Raw genomic sequence first — 27,263 nt, forward strand, 5'->3', positions numbered from 1 at the left:
TGTGAAGTCAAATGGGCCTTAGGAAGTCTGAGCAACAACAAAGCTAGTGGAGGTGACAGTATTCCAGCCGAGCTATTCAAAATCTTAAAAGACGATGCAGTAAAAGTGCTACACTCAATATGCCAGCAAACTTGGAAAGCTCAACAGTGGCCACAGGACTGGAAAAGGTCAGTTTACATTCCAATCCCCAAGAAGGGCAATGCCAAAGAATGTTCAAACTACCGCACCATTGAACGCATTTCACATGCTAGCAAAGTTATGCTCAAAATCCTACAAGCTAGGCTCCAGCAGTATGTGGACCGAGAACTACCAGAAGTACAGGCAGGATTTAGAAGGGGGAGAGGAACTAGAGATCAAATTGCCAACACATGCTGGATCATGGGGAAAGCTAGAAAAGGAGTTCCAGAAAAACATCTGCTTATGCTAAAGCCTTTGATTGTGTGGATCACAACAAATTGTGGCAAGCTCTTAGAGATGGGAGTACCAGACCATCTTATTTGTCTCTTGAGAAACCTATATGTGGGTCAAGAAGCAACAGTGAGAACTGGACACGGAACCACTGATTGGTTCAAAATTGAGAAAGGAATTCAGCAAGGCTGTATACTGTTGCCCTGCCTATTTAACTTATATGCAGAGCACATCATGAGAAAGGCGGGGCTGGATGAATCACCAGTTGGAATTAAGATTGCTGGGAGAAATATCAACAACCTCAGATATGCAGATGATACCACTCTTATGGCAGAAAGTGAAGAGGAACTAAAGAGCCTCTTGATGCGGGTGAAGGAGGAGAGTGCAAAAGTTGGCTTGAAACTCAACATTAAGAAAACTAAGATCATGGCATCCGGTCCTCTCACTTCCTGGCAAATAGATGGGAAGAAATGGAGGTAGTGACAGATTTTATTTTCCTGGGCTCCAAGATCACCGCAGACGGGAACTGCAGCCAAGAAATTAAAAGACGCTGACAAACTAGTAAGTTAGAACTTGGAACCCATGTTCTACATGATGAGGTTTATGATCATGCCAAATGTCAAATTAAGTCAATTAAGATCAGAAAAATAAAGATTTCTGGAAATAACCACATGTATTCCTTTTATTCCCATTTTTAAACAGAAATATATTTCTACTGTTTGTACAAACTAGTAAGCACTTTATTCAAGGGTTATCAAATAAGGAAATTATTCATTAGTTAAGTTCTGTGACATAATTCAAAGTTGAGTAATATTTTCTTGCTCCATTAAAGCAGAGTACTAGCAGAGTTACAAAGAGCACCCTAAGTTTCACAATAAAGCTAGAATTCTGCTGGAACTACAGTGTTTTCTGCATCTACATTGCAGAGGGAATTTACTGCCACCTATTCATAACGGCTATTTCTATGGAATGTGACCTCTCAGGGTGACACTGCATGTTACTACACAGGTTGGGATCCTAGTGGGGGGTTTTGATGCTTTATCGCCTACTGTGGTCCTGGTCAGGTCTCCTGTACTTGCAATTTACCCAGTTAAAGGTGATCAAGCTGAAATATTGTGCAGGCATGGACCTCCACAATCTGCAGAGGGAGCAAAATGGAGGAATAAACTTCCCCTCTCCCTTACCAGGGTCCTTCTCCTCATCAGGTTCCCTAGATTTGAGGGAGAAAGTCATAGCTACTACCTACAGTCTAATTCCTCTAGCAATACAATGAGGTGCAGATGCTTTGTCCAGATCCTGTATTGCCTTTACAAGTTAGAAATCTTTGCTGCTCCCAGGCACTCCATTCTCCCCATGAGGATTTGGGCATGAAAGATGAAGAGCAACTATGGTACAAGAAGGGTACAAGCAAGCACAATTTGTGACACAGCACCACCACTGAGCACAAGGTATTTCTGTTAATACATCAACCTGACCTTCCAGTTTGCTGAATTTGTAGGGCTTAAGTTGACATGACTTGCTTTAATTCTGATCTTGAACCAATCTTACCACCCCCCCATACATACACACACACCCATTAGTTGTCCAGATCAGTAGTATGTGTTGGTTGATAAGCAGTATACACAACAGATGAACTTTTACAGACGCTCCAGTAAAATGTTCATCTTTCCTATATATAAACATCGTTGCCCAAAAAGTGATTACTTTGGTTTTGCAAGCAACAAGATTGTAAGTTTGATTGAACACTGATTGGCAACAATAAAGTTTAGGGCAGGGGAATCTCAGAAAAACCTTTTGAAGGTTTTCCAGTTTAATTATAACTGTAGGCATACTAGTCATATGGATTCCAAAATTACTTCAAAGATAACACAGTATTCAAGAAGAAAACCATCAATTACTAGGAAACATTCCAAGGTTTATGTTGGCAATTGAATTAGCAGAAGACAACTAAACGTTCAGAGAACAACTAGATAATATTTCCAGCAAAGAAAATGGCTGAAACATCAAAACAGAATTGGGTGAGAATTCCTAAGAAATGAACTGGAAAACATTCACCACCTGAAGAGAACCAGCCGGCTGCTAGCCACAAGAAGAGTCTACCAGAGACAACACAAAGCCAAAGACAGAGTAGCTGAAATGGGCATCAGCATCTCCTCCAATATTTAGCAAATCACATTCCCCTCCACTACCCCATGTTATACAGCTGATAGTTCAGCAACAGCCTTAGAGCACTAGCAGGGAAACGGCTGCTCTTCTTTCTCAAACAACAGTAATAATGCAAAGCACAATTATTTTAGCTGGTCAAAGAGGGAACATCTAATTTGCGTTTATGAAACACTGACTCCATTATTTTCTTGGTGTGTAACTGCTCAAGTCATTTATCCAGATGGCCTGAAGGATTTCTCTGAAAACGGGTAATGGCCTAGGATCGAATGCAGAGTTAGGCATGCTTAAGCCCAGTATAATCATGTCAGGCAATTCAGTACTTCTAAATGCTGTTGCCATAGCACTGACCTCTGGACATAGGATAACTCATGACATGATGGAGTGAGTGAAGTTCCAAGGGTTATTTGTGCTCCACATAAGTGTATCAGATTGTAGCATTTAAGAACATGACCTTGAAAAAGAAGTTTTCACTAATTCCTCCCAGGATTCTTATATAACCAAAGCATGTTTTGATTTACTGTTAACCATTTAATGGGTGACTTAACTCCCAATGCACTTGTTCAGACCCTCTGGTTTGTTTCTCAGGACTGTTACAGAAATATATTCCTTACCCAGTGACTGGGTTCATACCATTTGGGAAGAAAAAGAGGCCACAGTGGCATCTTTTCCCCTCACCATGTGTTCCAGTCACAAGCCACCTCATTTCCACAATCAGCCACACAGGGCATGGACGGCCATGTTGTCCAGATCCTGCCAGGGTAGGCAGTGGGCATGACTTCCGAACCACCCTGGAAACCTAGAACAAACCATGGAGTGTAAAATAATTTGGAAACTGCCCACCTTGCTGGGTTTGGACAACACGTAGCAACCCACACCTCACCAGGTAATTATCAAAATGAGGCAGTGTGCAGGTTTTTTCTTCCCTGATTGTGTGAATCTGATCATGGAAACAGAGAGCAGGCAGATACGACAGCTGCAGGGCTCAAGACCTGGAAGCCACAAGGAAACCCAAAATCTACAGATTCACATTTATTATAGCTAAAGGCTGTTTCATCATTCTGAAGGAATGCTTTTGAGAGGGGTAATCAGAGTTATACACCATCCAAACAATGAATGGCACAAAGCTCAGGGCAACTTAGAAAGGCTTAGAAAGGGCGTTCAGATTGGGGAGGCTGCGTTACACTGTCAAGCTGTCCTTCATCGACCTTGTACTGCTGAAGAACATGAGCAAATGGGGGATTTCTTATAAAGTGCAGTAGCGTCGATTAAGGATGTGCAAGCTCTCTTGGGGGCTGGAATCCTTTGGCTTCCCTAAGCTCCATCCCCTGGACTCTGATCCATTTTGCAGTGGCCGAGCCTGCCAGAGTTGGTGAAGCGCTTGCCAGGAATTGAGTCCCACGCCACCACCAGCTGCAGCAAGCAGAGGAGGTCAGTTGCCATGAAGGGTGCCTGGCACATGTTCTCACAGCACTGCTCTTCTGCACCAGTCGCTGGCCATAGTGGAAGAGGAAGGTCAGACACCATGAATGGTGCCTGGCAAGCACTACAGTGATGGCACAGAAAAACGGTGCTGTGAGTGCGGATGCCAGGAGGTTTGGGGGGTGGCAACAAGAGAAAAGGCCTTCTCAGTGGTGGCACCCCAACTGTGGGATATGCTTCCCACTGAAGTCAACCTGGCACCAACATAAATATTTTTCAGTGCCAAGTATTTCCAAGCATTTGGCAGCATATATGAAGGTTTTTAACCAGTCCTGGGATCGTTGGTGAGTGTTTTAAAGGTGTTTTATATATAAAAGGTTTTATAATGTATTTTAAAGGTTTTAATCTTTTGTAAACTGCCGAGAGGGCTCTGGTCACTGGGTGGTGGAAAATATACTAAATCATCATCAATTTTCTGAATGGGCCTCTTGGAGGGGCTCAGTTAAGCAAAGATGAGGAAGCTCTATTGTGGGCTACAGCTCAGGTGATTGTATCAAACCAAAGATTTATGTTGTAAATCACTTGGAGCTGAAAATAATTGTGAAGCTAATAAAATGAATAAATAGCTAGGCAGGCCAGTGGCATTCTTTTAAATTAAGGGGGCGTGCAATAAAGTGTAAAATTTCATATATGCCTCTTTAATTTGATATGCTCAGTTGAACATGGTCACTTATGGCAATTTTTCCCCTTACCCCACCCTCCCATGTTCTTGGTTTGTTCAGGTCTTCAGAACATGCAATATTTACATGTTAAATTCTAAGTTTTGATTCAGTAAAAGGCACAGTGCACACCTTCATATGCTTTCACAGAATTACCTTCAGAAGTAAAATTATACAGAGTTTAAAGAAAAAACAATGGTCTGTACACTGCTGTAGTTTTTCTAACATTTCTCATAGGTGTCCAGTTTGCAGCAGGGTATATTTTGAAATAAAAGTTTCCACGTCTTCTCCCTGCAATATTTTCATAGCTCTCCAGTGAATACTGCCACAGTTCTCCGGTTTACCTTGGAAATGACTCAGCTCTTCTTTGATGTAATCCAGCCAAAGATCTTCAAATGAAAAGACGGCTAGTTAATACCATGATAATGGAAATGCGACAGGATGGGAGGTCCCCATCTGTCAAAAATTTAGCCACATGTGATCCTGTGTATCTGACTGGGGACTCAAGGATTCTGTAACCAAAAAATATTTTTGCAGAATTCCAACCTAAGTGGAAAAGGCTAGCAAGTGCCATGGTACCTGTGGTTGCTTCTTTGGAGGCTTAAGTACTTTGTAGCAAGAAAGGGGAAGGGGCAGCTGCTCCCCACCACCTCATCTTCCTCAGTTAACTGAACTGGATAGCCTACGCGTCATTTTGTAGGCAAAGCTTGGCAGGGAAGGTGGATCTGCTGTTCAGGAAGTAATCACACATCCTTTAACAATTGGCCTTGAAGTATTGAGAAAATTGTATCAGCATCATAAAATGCTGTTTATTTGAATAAGGACGTTTACATCAGTGAAAAAGTCAGACTGCATGAGTGAGAAGAAGCAGCTTTTAGGGTATTAAAGTTGCAATATATGCTGAAGCTGCTTTGAGCCAAAGTCTGCAGCACATGACTTACTGCCTTTCCACCACTTCTGTACCTGGATGGTCACCATTGTCATGGCTTCATAGCCAGACACATGGTAGCCGGAGCTCCTCTCCAGCCTGGTGCTCTCCACATGTTTTAAACTACATCTCACATCATCCCTGATCATTGGCCATGCTGGACAGGGTCAGTGGAAGTTGTAGTCCAAAACATCTGAGGGTACCAAGCTGGGAAAAGTGTGGGAAGCCCCCATACCTGAAGCAGGAAAAAGGCCTTACCAGGGTTGGTGGCACCAAACTCTCTTAAAGCACGTTCATAATATTCTCGGATATTCAACATATTAGAGGATTCCTTTAAAAAAAGAAGACAAGTGGGTAACTTAGCAAATTGAACTTCCTACTGTGCTACCAAAGATTACTGCCAAGAAACACATTTGCCATATGGCCCAATCATCTATACTTCTGTGAAGTATCAGGCATTCCATGTACATAAAATGATAACTCATGTTCATTGCCCTTTGTCGGCAGAATAATTTCCATGAATTTATGAAGGAAGGAGAAGAATCTGTAGCAGGCCTAGCCAACAGCTTATGAGGAGTTTTCTCCCTGAAGGCCCCCAATGACAAGAGCTTTCCCCTGCTTCGCCCACTGCCCTATGCTCCTGAGTGCTCCTTCAACCCATTCTTCAATCTCAGCCAATTACCAGACCCGCTAAACAAGTTCTCTTCTTCATTGTCCCTCAAGTCCACACTCACAGAAAACAGAGGGTATAAGAAAATGAGAAATCCCCCAGCGAATCATTCAATGTACATTTAGGCCAGATCACCCAAGGTGCTGATGCTCTGATGCTGCAACTAAGAAACGGCTTGCATGGATTCCTGACAAATGGGCCTGATATTTGGAGGAAGCGGGAGGGTAGGATAGAACAGGCCATACAAAAGAGCCGCTCCCGATGATCTTAGTGGACAAGCTGGATCGCATTCTCTTGGGTATCTTCTTAAGACAGCTAAGGTTTGGAAGCAGCCCCAGACAAGCAACAGGGCATCAATACACAACATATGCTCCAAGCTGCAGCATTATGAATGTTATACTTTCCAGATGGCTGCTGAAGGAGGCTGAGCAAGTTGCAGTGGCCAAAACATAACCAGGTATTACAGTGTATGAACTACTGCATCCTTCAGAAATTTCACCTTGGCATTATGTTGCTGAAGATCAAGGATGCAATATGAAATCAGCAGGCCCTTTGAAAAGGTTAAACACTTACTTGCTCCTTTTCAATTTGAATCATCTTCTTGAAGAACTCAAGTGAAAATGGACGGCTTTCATGCAAACTAGGACATAAAAAGATGTGTAAGGAATGTATTTTTTAAAAAACAACTGTGTGGAGAGGGAAAACATCTAGCATTTTATAAAAAGGTTTTCTAACCTGGTAAAGACTTTTTTTGCGCCCTTGTACCCATGAGTCCTATAAGCCCATTCAAGATATTTTTCTTTCATGATCACGGAGTCATTGGGAAGTGTCACAAGCAAAGATTTCTGCAAGTTAAAGACAAATCTTTATATTCTAAGCTAAACCCAAAGAGAGGGGCCTGTTGAAGCAAAGGTATCCATTTTGATGCAAGCAAAATATTTCAACTCAGACTAAGATCTAAAGACTCAGATAGGACTGGAAGTCTGTACATATGCCAAATGGCTAACATATCATATTTCTATCATATTTTCCTATGTATTTTGCAGTTTGTAATTCAACTTGTCAATCAATACATTTATATCTAGACATAGTGCACATGACTGAATTTATGGTACCCTGTACATGGGATGCTATTTGTGATATGCATGCATATTTTATTCTTTGGTACTATTGTCTCCAGTCATCTGTCTTTTTTCTTGCTTCTTCTAATTGCACCTACCTTCTCTGCTCAGCCTGGATTGCTTTCTTTTCCCATCTATTTACCAAGAAACAAATCTCAAAGCCCATGTTTGCAGCAAGGTATTTTCTATACCTTTGAGTATTTTGGTTGTCAGAACAATTTTGCAGTTGTGACACTATGCAATCTTACCAACCTTCCCGAAGTCCTTCTCCCCATTTAAGTCTCTTTCCCGGAAATTACAAGGTCCTGGCTTGTGATCTCATTCTTTGTTTACTCCATGTAGTACACAGCACAACTTCAGTGCTACAATTAAGGTCTGAAGTAGCAGCAGAATTATTCCCATTTGCTTTCCTGAATATTTCTTGGTTTAAATGCTGTCTTGTACCTGATAGAGTGCCTCTGTTTCAGCCTTGCTGTTAACACTCTCGCTCCATTCTACCCATAAAATCCAAAGCGGTAAGCTATCCTAGGTGGAGGAAAAGCCAGATAAGAAAAATTAGGACAAGAAAGTACTGAACGTGAGTTACACTGAACACACACGTCAGCCACCACCAATGTTTTGACACTTCTGGAGTGCAGTATGCCAGGCCACCTACATGACTAATATGCAGCAGATTATTAAGACTCCATCAAAAGTTTTAAAAAAAGAATTGTGACAAAATTAATGGGCCTCCCTCCTATCGAAGGCAGACCCAACAGGGAGATCGTTGAACAAAAGGATAACATAAAAGGCTTAGGAAAAAACAAAACAAGGCGTTTTGTTTTTGAGGATGCGTGTGAGCAGGAGAGGCTCACTGTTACGGCTGCGTGGGCTGGTCTGCTAGCTCTTGGTAGTCCATGGCAAAAAGTTCGCCACTCCCCACAATTCTGTTCTATTCCCAAGTGACCCTCACCTAGGGCAGGCAGCAAATGATAAAGATGAGCCAAATCATGTTTTTGGCCACAGCCCCTTTCATCACGTGTGCACACACAGGTTTTGTCCTGCCATGGCTGGGACAATCCACTGCCAGCATCACTGCAGAGCCACTGAGGAGCAACAGGCCTGAGCCTCCACAACATGTGCGAATGTGGCTTATCAAGTAGCAGAGGAGAAATGTGCCTCTGCTGTGGCAACACAGAATGTGGCTCCGGATTCTAGTTACTGACCTTTGCTTTAAGCACTTTAAAAGCTTCCTGAAAACAAGACGATATGCCCTCGTGGTTCAGCTTGAGTAGCAACTGCAGCCTCATTTCCCACATTTCGACAGACTGGCTGAATCGTTCAGTTGCTGCAGCAGCTACCTCTTTGGCCTTCTCCTGAAGGTCAAGCTTCAGTAAAACCTGAAGCTGCCAGTGCAATTCAAAGAGAAGATGTTAAGCATTAATTTCGAATCAAAAATTCCAGCTTTCCCAGTTTATGTGATGTGCATCTTTTGAAATGGCAAAGGCCACATGCATCCTTACCCATGGTTTATAGTGTGAAGCCGGCAGCAACTGCAAATCATGAGCTCGAGTGAAAACACTCAGGAGCCTTTCCAGCCTCTAGAACAGGAAAGAGAAATGGAAAGGATCAACTTCACTGCTGACCCCATGAAAAGAAAATGGGACTTTTGAAAGCCATGCACATGAAGGTGGCATCAGCAGACCTGGACAACCCTGATGTTTGCTGAAAGTGGGAGACTATACGGAGGACAGAAATGTAAAATTACCCCAGTGATAACCTAAGGCACTATATGCTGAGTGGGGACAAAATGCTGACTGACAACAGAAGGGGAACATGGGGACTCAAAGGGAATACCCTGGAAATGTGCAAGGCAAGCTGGAGCACTTTTAGCACATGAGTGTCTAGCAGAGAGGAGAAATTTATCCTGTACTCCAAAACAACTGAGCACAGATATCTACAATCACTCCACAACCTGAAAAAATGTTCAATGCAGTTATCATAGCCTCATGGGTGAATCAGACATTTGCTTATTCTTTTAAAGCCCACACATTTACATCAAAGGTTTAGAAACTAACCCTTATGAGCTGGAAGGCACTTAGGCTAGTTTTGCAGTTTCCTGCACCTGTTCATTGATCTAACAAGAAACCACACTAAGACTGTCCACATATGTTTGCTATCATGTTTTTTATGAACATCTACCCTCCATTTTCTACTAAAAGCCCACATATCACACAGAGCCTTTCAATCCTGTTGATTTTGGAAAGGAGTAAGCCATTTTGCAAGCTATACTTAGAAAATCAGAAGGCAACCTGGTAAGCCAACTGAGACTGCTTAACACACACATACACATGCCCACACACCCCCCAAATCACATTGAACACATTATTAAAATAACTTCAGCTTCAGTAGCAATAAAAAGAACAGGAAGATGGACAAGCTTATAACTGCACCACATTACAAGCCAGAGAGAGCCTGGGCCGGTGTGGGTTTGAAATGTACCACATTTTCTTCCTCCTCAAGTGTAGAGGTTTTTCTAAAGGGTGGGTGCTGCCACCGAGAAGTCCCAGGTTTGAGATATTATGGGCTGACATTCTGTTGATCACATTAACAACCAGCCAGGCCTCCTCTGATAACTTGGGAATATATAAGGGAAGGCAGTGTACTAGGTATCCCATTCACAGTTGATCAGGGCTTCGTATGACACTAGAGTAACCTTCAACACTTACCAGCGGCTAAGAAGTGGCAGCCAGTGCCATTCTTTTAGTACAGACCTTACGTGGGGATAGCCGAGTGTCCCCGGGAGCTGCTACATTTTGCACTAGATGCAGTTCTGGACCCAGGCCCAAGGGCAGCCCCAGAAAGAGTGCACTCATGGCATCACAAGGGTACCAGTGCACGGATCACTGTGGTTAGCATGCTCCTATCCATGAATTGGCATATATCAACATAATTTGATTGAAAGAGCACAATTATCAGGAATATTAACATTTCAAAGGTTTTTGCAATGGCACCTTCTGCAAAAACAGATGTAGCCAGGAATGACAGCATCCAAATAATTAAGGGAGGAAGTGTGTTAAGAATGTTTTCATGCTGCATTGTAGCCTCCATCCTGATGAACGTCCCAGTAAAGGTCCTCTAGGAATTAGTAGTGGAAAAATGTAGTATTCTGAAGCTAAGAAATTTACCTTCTGCCTTAACACTTCACTGTTGGTCTTCCGATTAAATCTTTCCAAGGAGAATGTGATGTAGCATTTCCACATTTCCTCTGAAGAGATAAAAACATTTTTTTTTATGTTTAAGAATGGCAGTTACACCTCCCCTCCCCACCCAATCCCCTTAAACTCACACAACACAGCTTTTCTCACATCGGGGACAGGCCCATCCACTAAGGAATCTCAATTAAAGCAACAATCTGAAACACCATCACCACACTCGTACACCAAAAAACTAGCATGTCAGAGAGACAGTAGGTCAGCATCCTTTTCCATGAAATCTAATTTTCTACTGGCATGGTTGTTCTTGCTCATCACAAATCGATATTCTATCATACGAGGTCCCATCTGTCATCTGAGATGATAGGAGAACTGTGGTTTCTCAGAACTAAACCTCAGCATATTACAACTCTAGTTTTCCTTAAAACCACTGGCTTACCTCAACTGTAGAGATCCCCCCTCCTTTTTTTGGCTTAAAAAACCACCACCACTGTCCCATGAGAGCAAGGTAATATGCCCAAGTAGGTAGGACATTCTGGATAAACGCTAGGAAACAGTGCCGGCTCACTGCTCTCAAGTCTGAGGTTTCATAATGAAATCATACTACAAAACCGGGGGGTGGGGGGGAGACAGTCATCTTTAAGCAGTCGGGCACGATGTCTCACCTGTGGGAAGAGCCACAACTGCCTCTTCAAACACTGTGCAACACTGCTCTTCTCTGCAGGCCATGTCCAGCGCCTTCGACTGTTTCGACATGTGATCTGATGAAGGCAGGAGTTCCATCTCCAGCTTCTGCCGCGCCATGTAGTTCCACACAAGAGCATCGTTGGCATACTCTGCCTGCAAGCTAGCGGAAAAACCCATATGTGTGTCTTGCCCTCTTGCTCTGAAGCTCTGCAGTAACAGAGCACTCGTGCTCCAGGCAAACAAATCATAACAGACAAGTACACACTGAGAAGCAAATGCCTGGGACAAGACAAGGTGCAGCCATGTCAGATCCGCTGAAGCCTGTCAGCTCACAGCCTGCAGCAGAGGTAACTTATTCTGGCAGTGAGGGGATGCAGCAGACTTCAGACTGCAAGCGGAGAATCCCGTTTGAAAGCTCCCTGACAACAAGCACAACCTCAATATAAAGTAGAAAACTTGCACAACAGGGAGTAGGTTGGACCAGCACCTCTCCTAGCTGTGTTGCTTTTTAAAAAAGTTTACAGGGGAGGAGAGCTGCCGAAGGGAGCACTTTAAAATGACACCCCTCTCTGAGGTTGAGAGTACAGCACATTCTGCTACCAGATTCCGCTGCATGTGTAGCTAGATCAAGCTCCTGTTTCTATGAAAAGGGGACTGGTCCACGTTCAGAAGAATGTCATGCTGGCAACACGATGGGTGTCTTTGGCACACTGAAGTTGCTTTCTCCATCCTGGTGCCCTCCAGATGTAAGACTTCCACTCCTTCCAGTCCCAGCAGGCATAGCCAATGGTCTGGCATGCTGGGAGTCATGGTCCAAACCACGTGAAGGGCACCTCATTAGGGAAGGCTGCTCTAGAGGAGGAGGATAGAAGGAATGAATTACGAGTTAAGCAGGGCCTGCTCCTAACTCACGAGATTTTAGAAGGTTGCACGTGAAACACCAGGGGAACTGATCAAGAGAGAGATTAAAAAGCAGCCCATAGAGTTAATGGCGTACACATGTGGTGAATGGGACAGTCTACAAGTTTCTGTCACTGTGTGCACACTGCACAGCATTACATACTCTAATAGGTAGACTGGATTTTTTAAAGGGAGGTAAGATCTGATAAAGGCTTAGACCAGAAGTGGCCAGAGAGAAAATAATTTTGTGTATTTTCCATCTTAAATCTGCCTTCCTATTCAAGAATCCCATAAAGTTAAAAAAAAAATAGAAGGCATTCAAAACAAGACAATCAAAGCAAAAAATCACTATTACAGTATGGTTTTTTCCCTATACTGAAGCATCACAGCAAACAGCACAAACACCACTTACTCCAACCAGAGCAAAAGCCCACAGTAAGTCACCACACTTTAGCTTGCTTTTCAGGACACAATTAAGAGGCTGCTCCTGTAGGCCTCACATAGGAGAACTTTCCAGAAAAAGATGCACAGGCAAGGGGAAGGGAATCTGTGGTCCTCCTGATGTGGTTGGACTGCAATTCCCATCAGCCACTGCCATCAAGGCCAATTGAGAGGGATGAAGGGGTATGCTACCCAACAATATCTGGGAGGCCTACAATATTCCCTGTCCCCGGCCACAACCAAGTGGGTGCAAATGTGCTTGAATACAGTGGCGGGGGCAGCATCCTTATTCCATATACCTTGAAAATCCTACTGGTTTGGGCACAAGCAGTCTCTAACTTGCTTTTCTGAGTCATGAAACTATCATTATCAGCTCCCAGTACTGCAGGCAAAATATCAAAAACTCCTGAGGAAGGAGACTCTCGCACCGATCTGAAGGCCCACCTTCCACCATACAAGTCTGCCTGAACATTATGATCTTCATCAGAGGATCAGCTGAACTGGGTGGATGACAGCCCGTATTTGGAATACCTTCCTCAGAGAAGCTAATCCAATGCCAACTTCACTATTCTCTGGTGCGATGTGAAGTTTGAGCTGTTGTTTTTAATTTTTCCCCAAGCATGCCAGCATTTCTAATAGCTGTGTTTAAGTGTTGGATGGTTTTGCCAGCCATTTTTAATTGATGCTGTCATTTCTGCATGCCCTGATCACTGTATTTTATTATAGTTTTTACTCCTTTAGTTACATGTCACCAGCATCTTCTTATGCTGAAGAGTGGCTAACCAATTCACTAAATAAAATAAAGCAAAATGCCAATGAAGAAGCACTCTTGCATCTTTGCATTGAGTGGCCCTGTAATTTGGAGCTTGGGGGTGGAGGGACCTCTTTTGAAAAGTGTATCATTAGAATGGAGGTCAGTTACATAATTAATCCCAACCACAACCAGCCTTAAAACTGAACTGTCAGGAGAGGGTTGGAGATAGACCAATAGTGAGACTCATAGTAGAGTTGGAAGAGACCAAGAGGGTTATCGGGATCAACCCCCTGCTCAGTGCAGGACTCCAAGATAAACCATCCTTCTCAGATGACTCTCCAGCTATATCCTGAATGCCTCCAGCGTGGGAGAGCCCACAACCGTCCCTGGTTATTGGGTTCCACTGTCTTATTGCACTAACAGTCAGGAAGTTTCTCCTAATGATCAGCTAGAATCTGACTTCCCGTAACTTCAGTCCCTATTCCATGTTCTGCACTCTGGGATGATCAAGATCATGTCCTTCCTCTTTGTGACAGCCTTTCAAGTACTATCAAGTATCACGAGTGCTATCCTATCTCCCTTCAGTCTTCTCTTCTCAAGGCTGAACACACCCAGTTCTTTCTATCCCTCCTCGCACAGCTTTGTTTCCAGCCCTTGGATCATCCTTGTTGCCTTCCTCTGAACTTGCAAAGAATGTACAAGCCACCAAAGCCATGAAGATAAAAGTTTCTGTGTCACTTTCCCATGCCCACCACAAACTTACTATTCCAGGATTTCTTTTTGAAGGTCTTGCGTAAAATCAAAAAGTTTTGCAATCGACAGCAATGAGAGCAGAAACTCTGCACCTAGGATAGAGGAGGACATGCATTCATGGATGAACTGAGCCTCATCGGCACTTTAAGATATCCATTCACTTTAAGAAATGAAGAGAGTCTACTTTTTTATAGAAAAAATACATAACAGCCATTCAAACTTTTCCTGAAACGTGTATTTCAATGTTTCCCAAGAGGTTGACTAGGATTTGCTTCCCAACGCAATACCTGAATTTTCAATACAGAAAAGTGATAGTGAGTCAGATGACTGGCTCATCAAGCCAAGCATCCCTTCTCTGAGGCTGATGAAACGTGGATACTCCAAGAAGCTCAAAAACTATTTCCCTAGCATGCAGTGAACTGAAATGAGTTGCATCCATTTGCATGACCCCACAAAGGAGGAACAATTCACCCTACACACTAGGAAATATATTGCAAAGTTGCTACTTAAAAACAACAGGTTACCTTTGATTTTCTCGGTGGCATTCTTGTAGACAATTCGAGCAATTTCACCATTAAGGACATCCTCAGAATAATTAAACTCGCCCTACAATTGCAGACAAAAGATCTCTTACAATTATGTTTTCATTTCCTAATCTTTCAGATGTGAAAACATTCATGATTCACAGTCAAAAAGCTGCATGTGACCACATCCTCTCCAGAAGCAGGGAAACCTTCCACATATGATAGCAGGTACACAATATTCCTGGATTTTAAAGAAAACAGAGTCCCTTCTTAAACTGTGTTCTATATGCACACAGGGGAATCCCAGGTGGATGCATGTGCATGTTCATTTAGTCTGGAGACAAGCCCAACCATAAAGCAAACATAGCCCAAAGTGGAAGAAACCATGCCTAAATGATTAATGCTGTTGGAAACAAACACAGCTGTTTTCAGCAAGGGAGGAGGAAAGATAAAAGAAAACAGGTCCCAGGAAACTAGTAGCTTGCCAAAGCCAAATGTATACATCAGCCTTTCTCAGCCTAGTGTTCTCCACATGCATAGGACTACAATTCCAATCAGCTCCAGTGTGCATGGTCATGATGAGGAATGCTGGGGGTTGTAGGCCAAAACATCTGAAAGGCACCAAGTTGGGGAGGACTATTGTGTATATTCTAGGAACACGGTAAGACAGGGACGGTCAGAGATAGGCAGGATAATGGAAACTAATTGAGCTTACTATTACCTTCTACAAGCCCTTGTGATGGGGCAAGTTCTACCTTCAGTGAAGGGAAGGAACCTTTGGGGCAGTCCCTCCCCCATGTTCCTTGGGGCTAGTTAAAACCTCTGTGCCCAGAGAGAAGGCGAAAGAAAAAACAAACAGGCCAGGAAGCTGTGGTCATCAGTGTCTGAAGAGACCATTAATTGGCCTGAGAGAACTCTATTCTTGTGTTTGGGGTTTTGTTTTTTGTTTAACTTGTTTTTGTTTTAAAAATTACTGCAAGCAACCTGGGATGCTATGGCAGAAGGGTAGTATACAGAGGCAGCATTGATGTAGAAATACATAAAAAAGATACCCAGCAAAAATCTAGCATACAAGGCATGGTCCCTGAAAGTATAAACTGAATTAACAAAATGCGAGTCAGTTTTCATCTTGCAAATCGAATAGCCATGTAAGTTACCAAAGCCCCTTCGCAGCATGCCCACAGGTTTCTCAGGCCCTTGACTTTACACTTATACAGGAACTCAGTGAGACAGCACTAGCCAGCAATGCTGGCTCTAGGCATGTGGACGGCCTCTGAGTCCCTCCTGCAAATTAGAGATTTGGAGAATAGCCTAGATGGATGCATTTGCTTTAGCTCCACTACCGGAATGCTGAATGCAGTACCACCATACAGAAACCACTGTATCTAAAACCAGCCCTTCAAATTCTGCAACTTAACCATCTAAGTCATGGGTCCTCAAACTACGGCCCGCAGGCTGGATCTGGCCCACCATGCCCATTTATCTGGTCCGCCATAGCTCGCCACGTCCACTCGCTTGCTTGCAAGATCATTTTGGACTCATTGGGAGAAAATGATCTCTGCGCACGCCCCCCCCCCCCCGCAGTTTGCGTCCCCCACCTGCACCGCCTTGGCGGCCCGCACCCATCCCTGGCACCTTTCAACTGGCCCCCTATTCAAAAAGTTTGAGGACCCTGATCTAAGTGGAGCTGTTGCTGCCACAGACAGGCATTTCCTGTAACAAAGACAGGCCTCTATTTTCTTACCAAGTCCATTTTTGCTTGTTCAAATTCTTTTTTCTCTTTCCTTTGCTTTTCTGCATGCATCAGCTCCATTCTAAAATACTGGAGGAACAAAGAAAGGGGGAAATGAAGTCTAAGCATCCAGCCAACTCAAAGAACACAGCTTCAGACTCCGGTCTAAAGTCCTGATTAAGCAGGACTCTTTCTATGTACTGTGCTTAAGTTTTAACTGGCGTGAACCTGGGCAGAGGGAATCTACAAACCTGCAGCCCACTCCCAGTTCTTAACAATAGTTCAGGGATCTCTGCATGCTATATCTAGACCATCCCAAAAAGACTCAATACTTGTGCATTCATCAAGTTTGTTGTGCTTTCCCCCACTATTGTTCCTGGAAACTGTTGACACCTTCACCCAGTGAAATGTCTTAGCAACATCATTATTATGGACTAACCAGCACAAACTTGATTATTTCATGGCAACAGAAGTTGCTAATGATAAATACAAACAGGGCTTTTTTTGTCATCGAATGCACCGGAATGGTGTTCTGGCACCTTTCTTTCCAATGGATTTTACGAAGTGATTTTGAATCGCCTGTTGGCGTAGCAGGTCAGCAGCAAACATCATTAACATAGTGTCTGCAGGCTGCTTTTGTGTCCGCGCCGCCCGGCTTGGGACGCTGCTCGGCTTGGGATTGGTGTGTGTGGTTGCGCGCCGCCGGCGATGTGAGTTCCGGCACCTTTTTTTTTTTTACAAAAAAAGCACAGGATAAAAGCAACCTGAGGCATTACAGACCATGTAAGTGAAGCATACTAAAATCTTAAGAATGAGCTCTGCTACTTGCTCCAATTGCAGTTCAGCATTCTTTTAACAAAGATTCATTTGAAGCTGCCTAATTTTCAGGATATGAAGAAATGCACACCATGTGCTTCGCAGGTTCCATTGCTGACCTTGCTTTCTTGCCCATGGTAAAAAATACCACTGAATATTTTTCCAGGAAGGCAGATTAAGTTATTCAAGCCCACCACACTTAGCTTTAAGACTGTGGATGAAAAAAGGGCCTCACACAGTCACCCTGGAACATATTAACAAGGCATAAATATAAAATCAGCTACATTTGCCACTGAAGATGGAAAAAAGAATATTTTGCAGTCCAACATGCATTTTAAGCAGGGAGCAGCAGAGTCACACATGTTACCTCTTGATAAAGTTTGGGACACTCTGGGTGGAAACGCAATGCACGGAGGAACAACTGCCGGGCACTTTCAGATGACAGGCGGTCCTCCATTTCCCATTTGGCAGCCATGATCCACAAAGCTGCAACAGAAAAGTATGTTATTTAATATGACCACTAAAAAAATCAGCTGGCATGGAAATTGTCAATCCAAATACAGGCAGTATACAGGTTACAAATGAGCTCCATTCCTGAGAAAGTGGAAATTCATCTCTAAGTCAGATTTGTATGTTGGCTCACATATAGTCGGCCCTCCACATTCATGGGGTGTCATAGGTGCAGGACCCCTATGAAAATGGAAAAACTGCAAATATCTCTAGCAGCTCCCCCCCCGCCCCCCCCCCCCCCACAAACTCACCAGTGCCTCCTCTTTGCAACAAGTAAATGCCAGAGATTTCCCTCTCTGGATGGGCAGGAAGGCCTGCTTTGGAGGCCTCCCTCTCCCCCTTCTGCTTCCTCTCTCTCTCTATGCTAATTATGATTTTCCACAGTGATGTTAAAAATGAATAGGTTTTCTGGCAGTTAGTTTGTAAGTATGGGTTGTTCATAACTTGGATGTTTGTAACTGAGGAACTGCCTGTAGTAATACTAAGACTGTATTGTGCTACTGAGGTGTACAATTCACAGGCTTTAGGCTTACCTGCAGCCCCACAGGTGTCCTTCCCAGTGATCCTGATACAATCACTTTGCCCACTACTGCTAGCAGCAAGGAAAGAGCAATTTGTGTGAGGATCTCTGAAATGTGCACATTTGTGTGCAGTTTTGCATGTACCAAGCTATCAGATGCAGTCCTGGCAGCTGAAGCATGTGCACTTCTTTGCTGTACCAGTGGTACTATCTCGGGACAAAATTATACATCAAAAAGAAGAAATCCTTTTCCTGTTTATATCACATGCCATGCATCTTGGTTTTCTAATGCCTGGAAGGCATTCATGTGTTTTGAAAAACATACAGCAACTAATCTGCAAAATCTACAATTAGTCAAGGATCCTCATGTGCATGTCCATTTCATTTTTGGACAAGCAATTGCCATTCAAAGGCATTGAATAGACTTCTGTGTATATTCCAGTACTGAGACTACTTTGAAGGAACACCAGATAAGTGTTGAGTGATAAACATATGAAAGGACAAATCCTGATTGTGCTTCAACTACAAACAAAAACCCACCTACTAGATAAATGGACGGAAAGGGCTGACTCACAGAGTCATGAAAAGAGAATGGAAGACTGAAACAGGAACTCCTCTTCCCTGCCACTCTTTCAACAAGATTATCACAAAGTTTTAGGCAGAAAAGGTGTGGCTAATCAACAGTGCCAACCAGGGACCAACCTTTGCAGAAAATGTATCACAACATTTACATATGTGTAATCACAATCATACAGAGCCAACCTGCTCCATTAGTTTAAACTACTATATCCTGCTCGCTTTGATGACAAGCAAGAATTGGCTACTGTACCTGGTTTGTTTGGATGAAGGGCTAACATAGAAGAAAACACCTTGCTCAGCTGTATTTTCCTGTTCTGTTAGGAAACACAAGATATAATTTATACATTGTTCACTTTTCGACTAGCAAGAGAATTACTTTCATTGCACAGGATTGCTTATACCACTGTTTTGCCATACTACAAAGTAAAACTTATGCATGCACAAACAGATCTACCATGTTTGTTCCACCAGCGGAAGGATAACACTTGTGGACACGATTTTTCCATTCTCTCCTCCTCTCTGTGAACCCTTCAAATCTCCTCTGGGTTGCGGGCACCTCCAAAAAAGATTTGGAAGGTGCATACAGAGAATTACAGAAGGGAAAATCCCATTCAGCAAGGGGTATCCTTCCACTAGCAAATTTTAATCCTGAATCCAACACCTACAGTGCAACTTATATTTTAGTACCTGCATTTTCCATAATATAAACATGACCAGGTGGTAGAACAATAAAACCCAAATAACAGCACAACTACAGAAGAACCTCATGTACAAGCAAGGCAAAAAACATCGGTAGTCCCCCAGAAAAACAAAGCCAACTTTTTGATTGATAGAGTGATAAGAGACCATCAGGGAAAATTCACACACCCATTTTTGAAACACCTTTTAACCTTCATATAATGACAACACTCCAGCAACTTGATATAACTTCCAGGCTTACCAGGGCAGTAAAGAGAGAAACACTTCCAAAGAAGAGAGAAATCAAGTGGCCTTTTCACCTCTCTAACCAATTCCTTTGGGTGCTTTGCCCATCAGTAACTGCCGAAAACTCAGTCACATATACTAATTCATGAAAAAGAGATCCATCAGTAAGCTATGGAGCATATCAAAAGCAAAAGCAAGTTCAGTCATTTCAATAGAGTTGTTTCAAATTAATCCTAATGCCACGAGTGCATTCAGTGACTCCCTTAAAAGAAATTTCAATGACCTATCAGCCTATTAGCTTGCATGAGAAAATTATACTCAGGTACTCACCCATTTTTTGCAAAACGCAACATGGGACAACCACAGCTGAACATCATCCTAGTGAGATTAATCAAGGGTGGGGGGAGGGAGAGACGGAGTCAGTTGAAAACACAAATAATGCTCATGCAACACAGAGGTCCTTTCCATAACTAACAGCAAGAAAAGCATCAGAAGTAAAAGATGTGGGGGTCTCCACCCAAGAGTTAGATAAAGAAGCATTCAATACAACTGTTTTAAAACTGAAAAGTACATGTTATAATTGCAAACTGGCTCCTTCTTGAATCAAGACCTTAAGCAACATTATGAAGGCTCCTACATGTTAGCTCTTGATCTTGGCCACAGTCCCACAAGATAAACCAGAACATGATACTTTTCCAAACCATGCTCAGATGGAATTAGTTCCTATATTTGGGGCAGTCCACTAAAACGTCTCACTGTGAGCCCCCCAATTTTCTCCTTAGCCTTCTAAGTAACAGGCAACTAAATTTTCAATGAAAACAAGGCACCAAGTGGAATGTACCCAGTTATCCAGTAGACTTAACACATTCAGGGCAAAATAAACTGTTTATAGAGCATTTATTAATTGTAATAGTAGATTTTAACAACAGATTGAAGAGATTCAGCAGGGCAGGCATCAACTGGAGAAGCAAAGCCATCAAGAGCAGGGCCTGGGAGATCACAAAGGGGATCATGCAAGCACCATGCTCCTACTACTGCCCGTCTTCAGGGCACTGTTGGTTTCTTAACATTCACCATTCTTCTGTCCTCATTGCCTGTAAATATCTGCATTTTGTATCACTTAGTTTCATATTCCTACAGTTAGGTAAATTTCATTTACATTTAACACAAATGGAAATTAAGCTGAAAGATGACAAGTCACACAAGATTCAAGAGCAGAAATTATATATCTCTCGGGCACCCTCTCATTTCATCTAGAGTGCTTGCCGGATGCAAACATCTCTTTATAACAGATCAAATATAATAATGTATCTGATTATTTGAAGCAAGGATGAGAACACCTGACTCTCCCAGTATTGAATTACAAATCCCTTCACCCGACAACTGGCCATGCTGGCTGGCTGGGGATGATGGATGCTGGAAGCTGATGGAAGTCCAACATCACCTGGAGAACCAAAGAGTCTCTTGCTCTTGAGGTAAAGCTTGAAACCAAGGTAATTAAATAAGTTCTAAGACCATCCTATGAAATTTAAGTCACCATAGGTTAGACAGAAAAAGGTCTACAACTCCCAGCACACCCCTGCCAGCATGGCTTATTATATTAATGATGCACAGAAATCCATTGCTCAGAAACTAGAAACCAGATGGGAACAGAAATCATCATGCTTTCATTTATATATTTCACTAACTGGTCCCATAAGATGTTATATAGAATCCCCATATTCTATAGAATAAAATGGGCTTACTTTCCATTTTGTTGTAGCACGTTTGAAAATGCCATCAATCCTTTGCAAAATCGAATACTCAATCTCATCTTTCTTAAATGAGTAACCAATGCGCTAAGGGGAAGGAAAACACAATGATCAACTTTGCAGTCCCTGAAAATTCCCTCACTTGAAACCTTTTCAAGTTTCAGTTGTTTGTCAACTTACCGATCTTCTTTTCTTAATCAGTTCCAATAGATTGATTTCATACTGATAAAGAAAAAAATGTAGAAGATAAACAATACTATAAAGACAGCAAATCTGAGGCCAGCCAACCCAAGCCATTTATATAAATGTACGGTAACAGGTAAAACAGGTAACAACAGGAGGCTGCCTCTAATATAAAGTACATTAATCAAGAACCCAACAAGGGATTAACTACCCAATTTCCAATCATCCTAGATGCCAAAAGTAATTTCATCTTCTGCATATCAATCCCTCTAGAACTGAAACAGTGCCATCTATATACAAGAGTGGTATTGACATGCTCGGTGAATTCCCAAGGCTTGAAGAAGTAAAAATAATCTTTAAATATCCCCACCCAGCCCAATGAACCCTGAGAATGTTCACCGCTCTTTGGTTGAGGTAGATGAAAAACAAGGGTAATGGCAGAAGAGAGTATCCCAAAGGTGCCAAGGCAAGCACACTGAGCAGGACCACTCTTCACTGCAGCGCTTCGTTGCAAGTGGCTCCTGATCATATTACTAATTTTATCACTACAGCTTCCTCCAAAGCATGGAAGAGCTATGCGTACCGGCTCATGTTACTATTCGGTTCCTTCCCCTCCCTGAAGTGCTTCTTACCACCAGCCGTTCCATCTGGATGGAGCACCTTTAATGCAATGTACATAAGATTTAATGTACAACTGACGATAGGCTGTGCTATGCCTTTTATGTCAGCATGGTTCTGTTTGGTCATTCGTTTCTAATAATATTTTCAATGCTGTTATAGTAATGTCTTAGTATCTATTGTTTCTTTACTTGATTGAATTTTTTTACTTGTAACCTGCCCAGGAAGAATGATGGCTTAATGGGGAAGGATAAAAAGCCAATAAATAAATAAATAAATAGATAGATAAATTTAATTAATTTAATTTAAACATTTCTATGCCGTCCTTTGCAACAAGCCTCAGGACAGCTTACAGAAGATAAAAATAGCAATATAAATACCATTAAAACATTCAACAATAATACAACATAAACAACAACTCAGCTATATTATATTGTAAGCCATCCAGAGACGACAGTGATGGACGGCCTATAAAGGTCCGAAAGAAAGAAAGAAAGAAAGAAAGAAAGAAAGAAAGAAAGAGAAAGAGAGAAAGAATTGTGACTGTATAAAATTAATATTACTATTAAAATTGTTGATATTATTAAAATGATGGTTAAATAAAAAGGTCTTTACCTGGCACCAAAAAGATTAGAGAGTCGGTGCCAGGTGGGAGTGGTTCCCATAGCAAAGACCAGGTAGAGCATTAGAGCACTTGTTTTGCATGCAAACAGTCCCAAGTTCAATCCCTAGCATCCCCCAGTAAGGTGAAGGATATACTGAAGAGAGACCCTGGAAAGCTGCTGCCAGTTCACACAGGCCACCTGGTCTCAACCTGGGGCTCTCCAGATGGGTTGGGGAAAAGCTGGCTCAGCCACTATTAAGCAATATGACCAATGGTCTAAGGCCATTTCTTATAAGAGACCTCTGACATTCTTCTAAGTCCACTGGAAGTATTGTGCTTATATATTAAGCACAGCTATGTTTATCCATAGAAGTGGGATTTAATTAATTATATTTAAATCCCATCTTTTTTCTTTAGGCAGGTTGTGCTGAAAGTCTATGACTGGCCCAAAGTCACCCAATTAGCTCTCCTAAGCCCCAGTGCCACACTCTTAACTGCACTGGCTCTTCAGTGTGAGAGATGTAGGGCAGGTATCATATCTTAAAAGCAGGACGTAACAGACTCAGGAGATATACCTGAACCTACATGACACACCATGCATTAACCACCAAAGACTGCTTTCTGGCATTATGATATTGGTTCACATGTAAGAGAGCCAAAACATAATGCAATTCATATATGAAAAAAACACAAATTAAATAATAGATATTACATTTATTTTATTTTTATACCATTCAATAGCTCAAAGCTCCGTGGGGAGATAACAAAAAGTAAAAAAAAATTAAAAATATAAACAAAGAGAAAAATACAATAAACCAATAAAAACACAGCAGTTGCAATCAAATCAGTACAGAGGTATAGGAGCAGTACAAAAATACAGCATAAAAACTAAGATTAAAATATTATTAAAATAATGGGCAAATAAAGGTTTTCACCTGAAACTGAAAACAGTAGAGAATAGGTACCAGGTGCACCTCTTTGGGAGCTCATTCCAGAGCCAGGGTGCCACAACCAAAAAGGCCCTTCTCCTGGTGGCCACGTTCTTTATTTCCTTTGGAGGGGACTCCCAGAGAAGAATCCTCAAAGAAGATCTCAAGGGTATGGGTAGTTACATAAGAAATGAGGCATTTTTTCATATAACATGGTCCCAAGTTGTTTAGGGCATTAAATGTTAATACTTTTATATTTTATATTTTTATTTATTTTATATTGTTAATTTTAATTTTATATTGTTATTTTTGTATTTTATTGTATTTTATTGTGTTTGTAAGCCGCCCCGAGGCTTTGGCAAGGGGCGGCATAGAAATGTTCTAATAATAATAATAATAATAATAATAATAATAATAATAATAATAATAATGATAATTCTAGCACTTTGAATCAGGCCTGGACTTCAACCAAGAGCAAGTGCAGCTAAAAGAGGACTGGCATAATATGGTCTCAAAGTTCTTATGAACACTCTTGCTGCCCTGTTTTGGATCAGCTGAAGTTTCTGGACCATTTTCAGAGGCAGCCCCATGGACAGTGTATTGCAGTAATCCAAACAAGAGGTTACCAGAGCATGAATTACCATTGCTAGGCTCTGTCTGTCCAAATAGGGTTGTATCTGATATAGCAGCTTAAGCTGATAAAAGGTGCTTCATACCTAATGAGTCCACCTGCAACTCAAGTGACAGCTCTGCATTGAGGAACACCTCCAAACTAAGAGCCTTGCCCTTCAGGGGGAGTGCAATCCCATCCAGAACAGGTTGGATATCACCCACTTGGACAGACTGACCCACCAACAGCACCTCTGTCCTGTCTGGATTCAGTCTGTCTATTGGCCCTCATCCAGTCCATTAACAGGCCCAGACATTGGTTCCAAACTGCCACTGCCTCACCTGGGTCTGATGAAAAAGAGAGGTTGAGCTGAGTGTCATCTGCATATTGATGACACCTCAACTCATACATCCGGAGAGCATCTACATGAAACGCAGGGGAGGCAAAACAGACCCCTGTGCCCATGGCATAACTGCCATGGCACAGAGCAATAACCTTCTAGTACCACCTTGTGGAACTGGCCAATCAGGTAGAAGCAGAACCACTGCAGTGCAGTTCCTCCTACTCCTACCCAATCAGACATGGTTGATGATATTGAAAGTTGCTGAAAGGTTCAGAAGAATGAACAGGGTTGGACAGGGTTGCACTCTTGCTGTCTTTCACCTGGCAAAGGTCATCTTACAGGATGACCAAGGTAGCTTCCCTTCTAAAACCAGGCCTGAAGCCTGATTAGAATGGATCTAAATGGTCTGTTTCATCCAAGAGTGCTTGGAGCTGTTCAGTCACCATCTACTCAAGCACTTTGCCCAGGAAGGGAATATGAGCCACAAGCCTGTAATTGTTAACATTCTATGGGTCCAGATTAGGCTTTTTCAGGAGTGGTTTAACTGCAACCCCTTTGAAAGAGGCTGGCACCACTCTCTCAAGGAGGCCTTCAAAGCCTCCTGGACCCAAGAAAAAATCCCTTCCTTAATTCTTGTAATAAACCATGAGGGGCAAGGGTTGAGCAGGCAGGTGGTGGGCCAAACTTGACCAAGCATCTTGTCCATATCCTCAGGCCTCAATAACTGAAGCTCATCCAGTAAAACTAGACCAGAAGGTGTTGCAGAATTCCATCAATTGTGGTGCCCAATTCATGACAAATCCAAGGGACTTTATCTTCATAATGCTGTGCAAATTCATCACAGTGAGCTACCAAGGGTTCCACAGTTTCTTTCTCAGGCCGGGATTGCAGAACGCCATGAACGACTCAAAAGAATCTGCTGGATGGCACTGAGAAATTGTAATGCTGGTGGAAAAGAACCTCTTTGCCACCCTCACTGTCACAGAGCAGGCTTGATCACAAGCTCTAAAAGCTCTTTCATATCTAGACTTGAAAGCATATAATAATACATTTGATTTCCACTACCTGAATATAACTGATAAAATCTTCTTTATGAAGTGCTCTCCGTTGAATTTTATATTCAAGGGCTGAGGTCTTCTTAATAACTGCCCTACAGAAATGTAAAACAAGGCAACATCCCTTTAATGCGCTGGCAGCACATATTTTTTTAAAAAAGAAACCATTGATTTGGGCTAAACTTTGGCATATATCATTCTATATTCATATCTTATAGATTTTTAGCAAAATTTATAGGCTGCCCTATACAGCATTTTCTTAGGTTGGTTCACAGGGCAAACAAAAACAAGATAAATCAGTAATAAGCAGCAAACATGATAAAATATAATGTATCATTAAGAATCAAATGGTAGTTACTATTTTAAAATACTGATTTACTTCCTTCTCTATATTGAAATAATTTTTCAATTCATCCCCTTTTTCCAATGAGCTGGGCCCAATGTTCAGAGTTTCAGATGTTTACACTACAAAAAAATTCTGACAGGAAAGAGGGAATTTATATACCCTTATAATGAATATAGTATGATTCTTACTACTCTTAGAATAACCTGCAATGCAATATGGTTTTCCTACAGCAATTTCCTGCCAGAGGCTAGTCTATCCACAAAACTCTATGATTGTAGTTTGCAACTAGTTTTCTTTCAGGCAGCAGCACAAACTGAGCCGAACGCTAAATTAAGCCATTTATTTATTATTAATTTATTAAAACATTTTTATGCCGCCCCATTCGCCGAAGCCTCGGGGCGGCTTACAACGTTAAGCCATGGTTTTGTAAAGGTCATTTTTCATGTACGTGATAAACCAACTAAACTTAGGATATCAGCTGCAACACAGCCAAAAGCTCTTAGGTAAAAGCAGATGTTATATAGCAATAATCACAACACAAGGCAAACAGAAAAGCATTAGTTTTGGAACATGTACATTGAACATTCCAATCAGCGTTAATAGCTGAGACACTGGAACGAGGGGATGCAGTTATTACTTAAAACCCCTTCAATTAATTTAGAAATGTGTAGTCGTACATATCTACTCTAGTGGGTTTATTAATAAATTCTTTTCTGAGCCAACGTCCAAGCTGCAAAAGAACTGATCTGCAACGCATTTTTCCTCCCGGCTCCCACCAATCCAGCATTACTCCTGTTTGCATCGATCCTGTAGCAAACACCCAACGCCCAGGCTCGCTCACCTGATTTCTTTGCGAGTGAAGAGTCCAACCCTCTCCAGCTGCTCTAGTTCGGGGATCCGGTCCTCAATGCGCTGCTCGATTCTCTCCGCCATGACGGAAAGACGCGCTCAGCGGAACCCTGCGCCGCTCAAGCAACACGCGTGGGGAAGCCCCGCCCCCTTCCGGTAACAAGGGCACGACCAAGACGGGCAGCCACGGCCTCTCGCTCGCTAGTTTCC

At 42.3% G+C, this 27,263-nt stretch overlaps 1 protein-coding gene across 1 annotated transcript; it reads right to left on the reverse strand.

Moving 5' to 3' along the window:
* Positions 1-1,066: 1,066 nt before the first annotated feature.
* UTP6 (UTP6 small subunit processome component) lies at positions 1,067-27,263 on the reverse strand. Its single transcript, XM_044422077.1, has 19 exons — positions 27,046-27,263; positions 25,869-25,953; positions 21,697-21,738; positions 21,511-21,603; positions 20,096-20,143; positions 19,092-19,155; positions 17,600-17,718; positions 16,429-16,506; positions 14,685-14,766; positions 14,171-14,252; positions 11,291-11,472; positions 10,599-10,678; positions 8,934-9,011; positions 8,637-8,816; positions 7,876-7,956; positions 7,046-7,155; positions 6,884-6,950; positions 5,899-5,971; positions 1,067-5,101 (listed from the first exon to the last, which is right to left on the reverse strand). The coding sequence occupies exons 1-19, from the start codon at positions 27,135-27,137 to the stop codon at positions 4,944-4,946; spliced, it is 1,794 nt and encodes a 597-aa protein (XP_044278012.1). The 5' UTR covers positions 27,138-27,263; the 3' UTR covers positions 1,067-4,943.

Source organism: Varanus komodoensis, unplaced genomic scaffold, assembly GCF_004798865.1.
Source record: "Varanus komodoensis strain SLA01 unplaced genomic scaffold, ASM479886v1 scaffold12, whole genome shotgun sequence".
Taxonomy (NCBI): domain Eukaryota; kingdom Metazoa; phylum Chordata; class Lepidosauria; order Squamata; family Varanidae; genus Varanus; species Varanus komodoensis.

Excerpts from the sequence above, each read along its gene's own strand:
- UTP6 (XM_044422077.1), bottom strand. The coding sequence starts at position 27,137 with ATGGCGGAGAGAATCGAGCAGCGCATTGAGGACCGGATCCCCGAACTA. Across the intron at positions 17,719-19,091 it reads CCTTCATCCAAACAAACCAG|CTTTGTGGATCATGGCTGCC; the intron begins GTACAGTAGCCA and ends TTTCTGTTGCAG. Across the intron at positions 16,507-17,599 it reads GTCCCAAACTTTATCAAGAG|TATTTTAGAATGGAGCTGAT; the intron begins GTAACATGTGTG and ends TTGTTCCTCCAG.